Source organism: Nothobranchius furzeri, chromosome 17 (assembly GCF_043380555.1).
Source record: "Nothobranchius furzeri strain GRZ-AD chromosome 17, NfurGRZ-RIMD1, whole genome shotgun sequence".
Lineage (NCBI taxonomy): Eukaryota > Metazoa > Chordata > Actinopteri > Cyprinodontiformes > Nothobranchiidae > Nothobranchius > Nothobranchius furzeri.
Genome location: NC_091757.1, coordinates 34,935,288 through 34,947,672, shown reverse-complemented (window position 1 = coordinate 34,947,672; position 12,385 = coordinate 34,935,288). Strand labels below are relative to the sequence as shown.

The 12,385-nt window shown below is 40.5% G+C and overlaps 1 protein-coding gene across 1 annotated transcript in view; it reads left to right on the top strand.

Annotated features, from left to right (window-relative positions):
* The window catches only part of piwil1 (piwi-like RNA-mediated gene silencing 1), a 35,290-nt gene that overhangs the window by 18,618 nt on the left and 4,287 nt on the right, over nt 1–12,385 (top strand). The window contains exons 9-14 of the mRNA XM_015972126.3: nt 2,482–2,590; nt 2,778–2,904; nt 5,276–5,393; nt 9,153–9,267; nt 9,355–9,542; nt 9,997–10,069. Coding sequence (XP_015827612.3) covers nt 2,482–2,590; nt 2,778–2,904; nt 5,276–5,393; nt 9,153–9,267; nt 9,355–9,542; nt 9,997–10,069 — 730 coding nt within the window. The remainder of the gene's footprint in view (nt 1–2,481; nt 2,591–2,777; nt 2,905–5,275; nt 5,394–9,152; nt 9,268–9,354; nt 9,543–9,996; nt 10,070–12,385) is intronic.

Sequence of the window (12,385 nt, the reverse complement as noted above, 5' to 3'; positions counted from 1 at the left end):
ATGTGGTGCAACAAAAGCAACTTACCTTATATGTCCAATCTTCACGGACATCTTTACCATCTCCTTGGAGACCTGCCATGTTCCAGCCTGCTTTAAGCTGTCCACCATTGTTCCTGTGCCTAAGAAACCCCATGTCACTGAACTGAATGATTATAGGCCTGTGGCACTGACGTCTGTAGTCATGAAGTCTTTTGAGCGCCTGGTCCTCCCCCATCTCAAGTCCTTCACCTCCCCCCACCTGGACCCTCTGCAGTTCGCATACAGAGCCAATAGGTCTGTAGACGACGCCATCAACCTGGCCCTCCACTTCATCCTGCAGCACCGGGACTCCCCGGGCACCTACGCTAGGATCCTGTTTGTGGACTTCAGCTCTGCGTTCAACACCATCCTCCCTGCTCTGCTCCAGGACAAGCTCTCCATGCTCAACGTACCCAACTCCACCTGCAGGTGGATCACTGACTTCCTGACGGACCGAAGGCAGTGCGTGCGGCTGGGGAAGAATGTTTCCACCATTCAGACAATCAGCACAGGATCTCCACAGGGCTGTGTACTTTCTCCTCTGCTCTTCTCCCTGTACACAAACTGCTGCACCTCGAGCCATGACTCCGTTAAACTAATCAAGTTTGCGGACGACACCACCCTCATCGGGCTCATCTCTGACGGTGATGAGTCCGCCTACAGGAGAGAGGTGGAACGGCTGGTGTACTGGTGCAGCAGCAACAACCTGGAGCTCAATGCTCAGAAGACAGTGGAGATGATTGTGGACTTCAGGAAAGTAACAGCCCCATCTCTTCCCCTCGTCCTGACGGACACCCCCGTCACCACTGTGGACTCCTTCCGCTTCCTCGGAACCACCATCACGCATGACCTTAGGTGGGAGCCATCCATCAGCTCCCTGATCAAAAAGGCCCAGCAGAGGATGTACTTTCTGCGGCAGTTGAAAAAGGCCAAGCTGCCGACCCAGATGATTGGTGCAGTTTTACACGGCCATCATTGAGTCCATCCTCACTTCCTCCATCGCTGTGTGGTACGCTGGAGCCACAGTGAGGGACAAACACAGACTGCAGCACATTGTGCGCTCTGCAGAGAAGGTGATTGGCTGCAGCCTTCCATCTCTCCAGGACCTGTACGTCTCCAGAACTCGTGGGCGTGCAGGTCGGATAGCAGCTGACCCTTCTCACCCGGGTCACAGACTTTTTGAGCCGCTTCCCTCGGGCAGGAGGTTACGGTCCATCCGGACCAGAACCTCTCGCCATAAGAACAGCTTCTTTCCATCTGCCGTTAGACTTGTGAACAGCTTATAAACACACAACCATGCTCGTCTTCGGTACTTGACATAACGTTACGTTATCGGCCATATTACCTTTACCTGCCATTTTTATAGCAAAGTTTTATGCTAGTTTATTATATTTTATTCTACTTTATTCTATTTTTTAATTATATTATTCATGTTATATGTAGCACGTTAGTAGCGAAGCAAGTTCCTAGTTTGTGAATCGTTTGTTCACTAACAATGGCAATAAACCTTTTCTGATTCTGATGTTTTGGCTTAGGTCCTTAATTCAAAGAGCAACGGGTCAATGATATAAGAAAAGTACCGTGCTATGTAGTTTCTTTTGATGAATGTCTGAATAAAGTGACACAGACAGAACAGTTGGATGTTGTAGTGAGGCACTGGAGTAAGCATGAAGGCAAGGTTGTGGTGCATTATTTTGATTCAGAGTTTATGGGACACACAAGCAGAGAAGCGTCTGAAAAGGATCAAGATAGCCCCATCGCCACTAAATCCGAATAAGCTGTTTGCAGATTTCAATGGATGGCCCTGCTGTCAACTGGAAGCTCCTGAGGATATTCCAAGAGGACAAAAGCCTAGAGGACCCAGATGCACCAAAGATGATAATTTTGGGAAGCTGTGGTTTACATGTTCTTAATGGAAGTTTTCAAGTTGGAGAAAGAGAAACAGGTTGGAAGGTGGGACATGTGCTTAGAGCACTTGGCAGATGTTCCATGACTTACCAGCAAGATGAGCTGACTTCATTGAGGTGACCAAAACAACATTTCCTCTGAAGTTCTGTGCCCATCGGGTTGAAGACTTTGCAGTTGCAGAGCGGGCACTGAAAGTGTGGGCAGCTGTGCATCCACTAGATGGGGCTGTCGCATGTATTTGAGTCGCATTTTTGTGACTCATGGCGGTACAGCTTCTTAAAGGGACATGAACGTTGCCAACCTACACACATCTTTTCATTTTTTTTAATCAAATTGACATTGAGAAAAATTATTACTATGAGTCAGAAATTTTGACATTTTCTATTTGTTGCCCAGCCCTAGTTGACAGCAGGCTATTTTGAGTTCTTGCCACCCAACCACTCGTGCATGCGCACAAAGATGTCAACAAAGATCCTCTTATTGAGTAGCTACTCAAGTTTCTGAATGTTTCTTTGTGAGCATCAGTAACATTTCTGCGCTATTTCTGATTTTAAGGTACAACAACAAAACCTACAGGATTGACGGCATTGCATGGGATCACACTCCAATCAACACATTCAAGAAGGGAAGCGCAGACATTTCCTTCAAAGACTACTACAAGAATGTAAATGTTTACTCAAGTTATGGTTAAACATAGTCTGATATTATTTCCCCTGCCTTAACACCTGCACAGTTACTGACGGACTGAGATTTCACAAAACTTATAAAATGTAAATATAATGGAGTCTTTAAGTTAACCTGCACTCAAGTTATTTGATCTACCTTGAACTTAAATTTTCCCCTGTTTCTAGCAATATGCCCTCGACATTAAAGATGCAAACCAGGTGCTGCTGGTCAGCCATGTGAAGAAAATGGTCATCACTGGAGACGCCCCTCCTGGACCAGCCATGCTTGTCCCAGAACTTTGCTACCTTACAGGTTCTGTTGGATTTTGTTTTGCTTTTTACTTGAAGGTAAAATTTGTGAGTTTTTTTTCTTGCTCTTTAAGCAAGCTAAACCTCAAGAAAAAAAAAACAATTGAAGGTCTGACCCCCTCAAGCAACAGAATCGTTTGTTTGCAGAAAATAGCATAACACCTGCTTATGACAAAAACATCTCAGGCTTAAAGTGCAATTAACACCTAACTTTACTTTTTTTGCTGATAACCTGTATAGATGAGTGTCTAAATAGTGCTGTAGACATGTGTAATCATTAGTGTGGCATTTATGTGCAACTTACTTTAAATGTAATATTTCAGCCCCAAACCGTAATTATAGCTCCACCTTCAGGTAAAAACTCTGCTCCACACTGTTTTAGAATCTGCTGTGGCTGATTGCTAAGCTGAAAAATGTGACGTTGTCAGCAAACTGCTACGTGGCTGCACTGCACTGGTCTTCTGGTGAGGCAGCCGCACCTCCACCTGTCTCAACTACTCACCTGTCGATATGACACGTTGGCGCTCGGAGCCGCATGCCTCATTGAAAAACTTGCCCTCCTCCCCTTTTTCATCTGATGATCGTGGTTAACAGGAAAAACTCCAGAATGCTGCAGAATCTGTCTGCTTTTCTCCTAAGCAGCAAGTCTAGTGTGACTGTGTGCTTGCGTGCACACGCGAATGTACAACTCATTTTTAGACTGAGACACTTCGACAGCGCACGCGGGGGAGTTGGGGGGGTGCAGTCTATCGCTGCCTCAGTGCTGCTTTCTCGGTTCGCAAGGCAACTCCTCTTTCAGAAGTGTTTTTCTAACGGGAAGTGTGGATGAAATTCGTATTCCACCCATGGCTTGACTCACTTTTAACATTTAACAGACTCACTAAACATGTGAAACAGTTGACATTGATATTGTTTTGTACGTTTAATGTATTTCTATAGTTAAAGTTGGGGCTGAATGATTTTTGGAAAGTAATGAATTGTGATTTGTCTTGGAGAAATTACGATTTCAGTTTGATTCACGGTTTTCTTCAAATCAAGGTTCAACATATAATTTACAATATAATCATATAAATCATACCATAAAAGATTAAAAGCTAATAATTTTCTCCTAGTGTCTTTAACTTTTTTTTATGTGCTGGTGAAACTTGTGGTTTTCATCTAGAGGGGTACTTTATAAAAAATATGTTGTCCTCGTGGGCTTCAGATTTGCATCCATTTAACTGAGTTTTTAGTGACCTCTAACAGTTCCATATTATACATATTTTTGTGACAATCTGTTGAATAAATTTTTGCTAAACATTTTCTATGTTGAGGTTTACAGTCCCTGTGCTCAAAAAAGAACAAGATTAAGAAAATTATTTCTGTTTGTTAAATAATTAATATTAATTCTTATGAAACACTGAAAACCATATGGATATAATTCTAAATGTAGTAATGATCCTTAGGGGTTATTGTGAGTGTGGACTAATGGTAATGTTGCTTTAAGAGACAAGTTGATTGTGAAAGTGAAACTGGAACGGCAGTGAGATGCAAGCTTATTTCAGCTGTTAAGCATCCAGTCTGCAGATCAATTAAATGCTCAGAGGATGCGCTGCTTCAGATCAGAGACTGTGTCACGAACTCGTGCAACCTTTCAGTCTGTAGTATGTGGTTTTCAAAAAGTTTATTTTATTTTGGAAACTTGAGAGGAAGCAGGTCAGTCAGTATGTTTGAAGATTTTATGTTTTTTGTCAGACAGTATTTAAACATGTCAATGTCCGACTTTCCGACATGTTTTCACAGAGAAGTTGCACTTAAAAGTCCACTTGGTGTAATGGTAAATCTCGTCAAGCTGCTGGAGAATCTGTCTCTGTCTCTCTCTCGCTCTCTCTCTTGTCACTCACCCATGGTGCTGACAGACGAACAGAACATTTGTGGCGGAGACAGATGCTCACATTTAATATCAGCTGTAGTAGCAGAGCTATGTAAGGGGGAAAAAATGGAAAATAACAAATACTTTCCTCTGTCAGCTGGGCTCAGCTCCAGTAACTGTATCCCCCCTCCCTCCCTCACATGCTCTGCTGTCACATAACACACAGGAAAACCCCAGGTGTCTAAAACAGTTGGCAACAGATCCTGGGTCAGTCAGGAGCGCTACAAAAACTGCATCTTTAACGATCACATGGACGCCTTTTTTTAAATCGCAATTTTGGTCTAAAACCGATAAGTCGTTAAACCCTAGTTGAAATGTTCCTTCAAACCACTTTTTAAATGAGAACAATAGAAAGTGCATTTTGGTTGTTGGTCCAAATATTTTAAATGTTTGGTCTGATCTAAATTATCCCCAAAATTATGTAAGGTGTTAAAATCAACTAAGGGAATTTTTGTTTTTAAAGGTCTTACTGACAAGATGCGGAAGGATTTCACCATCATGAAGGACCTGAGCGCTCACACCAGACTGAACCCAGATCAGAGGGAGAAGCGTCTCACCTCATTCTTATCAAACATACAGAGGTAGGTGGCTGTTTTTGTGCTGTTACAGTATGTCAGTAATTGATAATTGAATGTGTAATGAAATGATAAATGATGTGCACTTAAATAGCACCTTTCTGAGTCAGAGTACTTCAGGGTGCTTAAGTTAGTAATCACCCATCACACACTGATAAGCTGGCCTTGGTCACACTGACAGAGGTGAGGCTGCAGTACATAGGCACTATTGGTCCCTCTGACCACCACAAGCAGGTATGGTAGGTTAAATGTCTTAGCCAAGCACACAACAGACACAGATGGCAACCCACCAGTAAAAGGGCAGTTTTCTAACCCCTGAGTCATTGTCGTCTCTGTGAGAGGATCTTTGTTGACAGCTTTTTTTTTTTTTTTTTTTATCTTTGTGCACATGTGCGAGTAGTAGGTTTGGGCATCATTTGATTTTGAACGATTCAGATTCCAATTCCTTGTTTCAATTCCGGTTCCTATCGATTTCCAATTCCAAATCTTTCAAGACATGGCATGTTTTACATGAGCTAGCTAACCACAGGTCCTACTTGATTAAATAATCTTAACTTCAACATGAATTTTAATTCTATGAACAGTAACATCACCTTCATTTAGACAAAAACGTGTTTTGGAGACAAAAAAAGGACTTGCAGCACTTGCAGTCAGTTTGTTTCTGACCACAACCAAAGTCTGGAAGAAGCCTCTAGGATGAGAGGCTAAATGTCTCCCAACATATCCAGAAACATCCAGCTGTTTTAAGCTAAAACTCTCAGGATGTTCATGTCCAGGATGACTGAGAACTACACCTCCATGCTGCAGCAGCCATTCAGTCAGAACAGAAAGTGAAACTTCAATGTAGCTGGCTGCTGACGCTCCGTGTGTTTTTATTTCTGCAGTGAGACAAACTCACCTCACACTGTCCAGTTTGTTCTTTAAAGCTTCTATTAAATGCACCGTGTTGACACAATTTTAGCAAGTTTCCTCTACACTGCTGGAGTTAAAGTTTACGCTGGTGTAATCAGCTCTGAAAAGCGTTGATCACAATTTGCAGATTACGTTTATTTTTCAGAGATCGGCCACGGATTCCTCTTCCGGTCGACATACTAGGAATTGAAACTAGGAATCGAAATAAAAGACTTAAAACGATTCCGGGAAAAACCGGTTCCAATCTATGTTCGATGCCCAACCCTAGCGAGTAGTTGTGTGGAGAAAACCCAATACAGCCTGCTATCAATATGTGACGTACACTTTCATGAAAGTTTGTAGGCGAAATCCCCAATATATAAACACTTCTAAAGAAAGGAGGAGGTTTGGAGAGAAGCTTAAAATCAGTATTTCTGACAAAATGCAAGTTACTTAAAACCTTTGTGAGCTCTGGGATGATGAAAAACATTGGTCCAAATCTCCAGCATTTATTTTTTCCACAAACCTGCAAGGGATACATTTATTTATATTTAGTAGAAGCCCTGGAGTCTTCACTCATGAAAAATTTAAAGGATTTAACCTCTCAAGAATTTGTATTCACATATGGACAATAACTTCTTGCACTATAATATTTTATCATCAATTTAAACCTTATTTTATATTTAAAGACACTTGATGTTTACTTTTGAGTCATTTTTTAGGCCCGAGCAGCAAAGCTGCGAAGGCCTATTGTATCTGCTCTGTTTAAATTTCTTCCGCCAAGTAAAATGGCTTTTGGAGGCCTTAACATATTATAACAGAATATTTGCACACATGTCAGGCGTGGTGTAAAATTTTGTATTTTAAAGGTCCCAAAGAAATTGCAAAAAAAAGTAGCTCCACGGCACCCCCTAGAACAGGGATTCCCTGAGCTGCGCGAGGTGAAAAGTGTAATGGCTGCGGAGCTCCGAGAAGTCTTGTCATATGTCACCATTAGCGTAGCCAGAAACTCATTTGTGGGTGGGCCCAATAAATGTAATTGAAAACAAGTATATTTTTGCGCGCACGCGTGTGTCCTCCGCATGTGCCCTAGCTTCATAAGAACTATGCGTCGAGCTTCAGCACTCTGGCCTGCGCACGCCGATATGTTCCGTATTTGACTAACACTTTGATTAGCTTTATTAAAATAGAGTTCTTTGATTTATTAAAAAGAAAGAGTTTGTCTTCTTTCTTCTCTTGAGCTCGAAAGGAAACGTTTTAGAAGCAAATGCATGACCTTGAGGCAGTCTCATGCAGATTAGTTCTTCCTGAAGAGAGAGGGTAAAAAACCTTCGATGGAATAGCTCCTTCATCACGTTACACTTCCTAATACAATGTCAGAATAGCATTAAACTTGGCTTGTGTTGTCACGTGACTGCACCAAACACATTGATGTGGTTGTTGGGTCAAATCCCTTTAGCTCCACCTCCTTTTGGCTCTCTGGCTCTAGATAACACACACAATGTCTGATTGATGCCAAAATAGCAGAAAACCATCTTTGTCAACCAAAGCTGACCGCAAATGGATTTTTCTGTAATTGGTCACAGCACCCCCTAGATAACTTTAACCTTTAATAACTTGAAAACGTGGTCAGAATAGCATTAAACTTGGTCACCGTCAGTGTGGTAAAGATAAGAGTATCCCCTAGTGGTGAGATGTGTAATTTAATGGTGTGCTCAGAGGAGATGCTGAGTCAGGGTGAGGTGCGGATGAGGAGACCGTTCGCGTTTTCTGGTGTCGGGGTGGTCGACGTTTCTGTTCCACAGATGTGCCCTGGGCTGCCGGCCAAGCCGAAGCTGCGAGACCCAAACGACGCTGCTTGCAGCTTTAATTTTATTTATTTATTCTAATTTCTGAGAGTCAACTGATCTATACTTTCTAGATGGTTATTTTTTTTCCCATTATTATTATTTTATTTTCTCATTTTAAATCACGCCAAATACAAAATTGGGTCTCATGAAAATATAAACTCTAGGGGCCTACAATTATTTTGTTTCAAGGAAAGTTTGGCTGATCTCTTCTGCTAAACTAAACGCCATGGAACCGGGATATACTGTCAGACATGGGGTTGCCATCTTAGAATCATGTGAGCGAAAATCACGCTTTGATTAGCCGCTAGTTTCAGCTCAGCCGTCAGCTCTCGTAATTTGCAAATGGTGACTCCCCCCCCCCCCCCCCCGTGAGGTGAAAAAAATCAAAGCGGTTTTATTTTCACCTCGGTGTCTCGTGAGGCAGAAAACTCGGTGAACATTAGGCGCACACATCAAAGTATCTGCTGAGCAAACAGTCATTCGTGGTTGTTTGCTCAGTTTGCTCTCGTGTGCGACAGGCTTAAGTTAGATTGTAGCTACATTGGTTTATTTGTTCCAACCACATCAGCTGTACCTCATTTCCCATTCATGGATTGTCTGGGCGTGCCGGGATGTGAGACACAGTCAAAATGGCAGTGGTGGGAATCTCCCATTTGGAAACAACCTTGTAATTCAAGCCTATGGACATGAAATGTCCAGTATATATTTCAATGGTTTTTATGTTGAGACAATGATTACAGTTAGTAGCAGCTGTTGTAAGCAATTCATAATGAAACTTCTAATCTAACTTAGTTGCTTTTGACACACAGTAATTAGTAAAGTAACGTAGTTACTTTTGAATTGAGTAATCAGTAGTCAGCAATCAAATTACTATTTTCAGGTAACTGCGGCAACACTGTTTATCAGTGAACTAATTGAGTTGAATAGTTTTAAACTATTATTGTTTCTCAATTTCAGATTTTTAAAATGTCTGATTAACCTGATTTCTGGCTTTGATTTGAATCTCAAATGTTATTTTACTAAGGAATGCAGAAGCACAAACGGAGATGACCAAGTGGGGGCTGAGCTTTGATAAGCAACTTCTAAAACTGACTGGCAGAGTCTTGGGAGGAGAGAGGCTTTTCCAAGGATCACAATGGGTAGATTACCTTCCTGAATCTTTCCTTTAGAACTGACACGATTTGTGTATTTCATACATTCATAGTTATAAAAGTTGTTTCTTGCAGTACGATTACAACCCTCAAACAGCTGACTGGTCAAGAGAGATGCGTGGGCTGTCTGTGATCAGCTCTCCTCCTCTGAACTGCTGGCTCCTGTTTCACACCAAGCGAAACAGTTCAGAGGCACAGTCCCTGCTGCAGTCTCTGAATAAAGTTTCTGCCCCTCTTGGCATTCGCATGCAGAGAGCCACGGTGTAAGTTTACTTTGTACAGTATTTGCCTTTGATTTTTGTTGCACATATTCATGCTTTTAACAGCCTAGAGGTGCAGCCATCTGTAAAACCATTTTGTTTTACCAGTTCCAACAATCTAATTTGATTGTGGAAGTGACTTGTAATGTTGAACCACATTTTATGAAACATTTGCTGTTTTTGTTGGGGGGCTTCAACCCTGGTTCTAAAGGGCCCCCATCCAGCTTTAGTTTTAGTCATTTCTCTCTGACTCCAACAACATTTGATTCAGTGATTTAATGAGCTGTTCAAAGGAAATCAAAGCATGTGTGTCGAAGCAGAAATTTTTCTGGGTAGGGGCCATCGAGGACCAGTGCTGGACATCGAAGACTTGTTGAAACATTTTTTTTTTCTTATTTGGACTAAGTTGTGCTTATTTTTTGGGTTAATCTTGATTTACTGTTTTTCTTTTATGCAGGATTGAATATGAAGACCATGCGTTGACTCTCCTCCGAGCCCTGCAGCACAATGTCTCACCCCAGATACAAATGGTCTGTTCTGAAGTTGTACACACAAATGTGCAGTTCCCTTCTTAGCTTCAAAATTGTTGAACAAAATTGTCTTAAACTTTTAGAGTTTTTTCAAAGAAATATTCCATTTTGATGGCCATTTCCAGAGGTAGAAAGGGTACTAATATTTCCTACTTAAGTACAAGTAAAAATATTTGCCAAAATTTTTACTCAGAAGTCTCGTAAATAAAATGTTCTCAAGGTGAAAGTTACTTAGTGACTTTTTTGTCAGCGCAAGGATGGCTACACCTAAGGAGTGCATAATCACAACGCTAGCTCACAACACTCTTGCTTGTGCGCACACACACGTGCACATACACAGACACTGCGTTATTTTAGAATCGTTTAAATCACTAATTTAATTATAATAAACTGTTTTTGTAATACTTAAATCTCTTATTCTTGAGTTAAATAAACAGGCTAAATCATCACATATCTGTGGCATCAAGAAGCAACTTCTGAGTTCATACACAAAGGGATAAAGCACATGTTTACAAATGAATTAGCTCCAGTAATTAAGTGTTAATTTGCACAAACAACGCGTTTAAACTCACAGAGGCTGCAGGTCTCCTGTTCTATCAGTAGACCATGCAAGGAATCAGTTGGTAAGTAGCGCTAAACATTCTTTTGCTGCTGTAATGTGGAGCAGTTCGGGAAACATATTTCAAAGACAGAACCGAGTTTGGCTACCGAACCAAGTACAGACGTAACACTGGTGCTCAAAGGTGTGGGTTTCAACCAACAGGAGAGGGAAGGAGAGGGCGTAAACAGCAAGCATGACTGATGTTTTTGAGCAACACTGCGGGGACAGTGTGGCAGTTTACCATCCTCACTATAAAAAGTGTACACTCACACCCCCCACGGGTGAGACACGGCTCTCGTGCAGGTGTCTCTTTTTGCTCCAATGCTGAGTGCATTTTTTTTAATTAAGCCTGTAATTCTTTTTACTCTGTAATAGATATGATTGAAAATGTAACTAAGTACAATTCTTGTAAAAAAAAAAAAAAAGCATACTGAAGTTAAAGTACAGACTTTAAAAATAACTTAAAACGTATGAATTCACAAAAAGCTATTTAATTACAGTAACGTAAGTTTGTGTTTATGGATTTAGTAGACACTTTTGGCCAAAGTGACTTACAGGTTAAAATCAAGCCTGCAGGTTTCCCTAGAGGCCAACAACAAACATTATTCAGTCAATCCTAGGTGGCAGTGAGGCAGCATAATCATAGTAAATAAAGTAAGTAAATGTAATACGTTACTTTCCACCTCTGACTATTTCAACAGGTTGTATCTTGAATATGATTATCAATAGGGATGCGTATTGGTGAAAGTTTGGCGATACGAGATATATCCCGATACAGGGGAGACGATAAAATGTATCACGATATTGCAATACATTCGGTCAGGCATTATTAACGTTTATTTATTTATTTTTATATATAATGACTAAATTAATTGTAGGAATATTCAACAAACTGTCCAAACTGATACTTCTTATCAATACTACTTGATCATGTTTAACCCTCAGGCTTCATTAGGGGCATTTTGGTCTGTTTGGGCAGTCTTATGCTTATCTTTTGGATGCCATTTCACCATTATTTGTGCATATGATACAAAGTTTAGTTGCAAAACCCCTCACTAGACAAACTTTGAAATTAAATTTTGAAAATAAACCAAGGGAACACTGAAAATAAAAACACTATACACTTGAGTCTTAAGCAGACAAAAATGTCCCATTGACTCTCATTCAAACCAGTTTTTGATCCTGTAACATCTGCAACAAATAATCATGCTTTCTGTGATATTAGGTTTTCATTTTGGAGAAAGTAGTCAAATTTATGATTTTTACTGTTTACTACCAAATACAATGGTTTCTCCAAATGTGGCCCAAGCAAGAAAGTGCACATTTCTTTAGGTCTTCTACAAAAATAATTATTATGTTATACATAAACATACTAATTGTTTTTCTTTACCACACTTTGCTGTTCAGTAAGAGAGTCAAACTGTTTTATTTACTTATCAGCGGTCAGGTTGACGTTTTGACTTCATTACAAACAGCAGAAAATCAAACTGTGCATGTTTTGTTATTTAATACATCTGAAAGCTTTTTCTACCTTCAGATTTCCTCCTTGCATTTTTGGAGTATAACAAAAACATATTTTTTATAAAGCACCTCTAGATAAAAATCACAAGTACATTAAAAATAAGATGTAAATTAAAAGACGAGAGAAAATATTAATAGCTTTCACTGTTTTTATTGTATTAATAGATGGTAAATATTAATGTGAATGATTCATT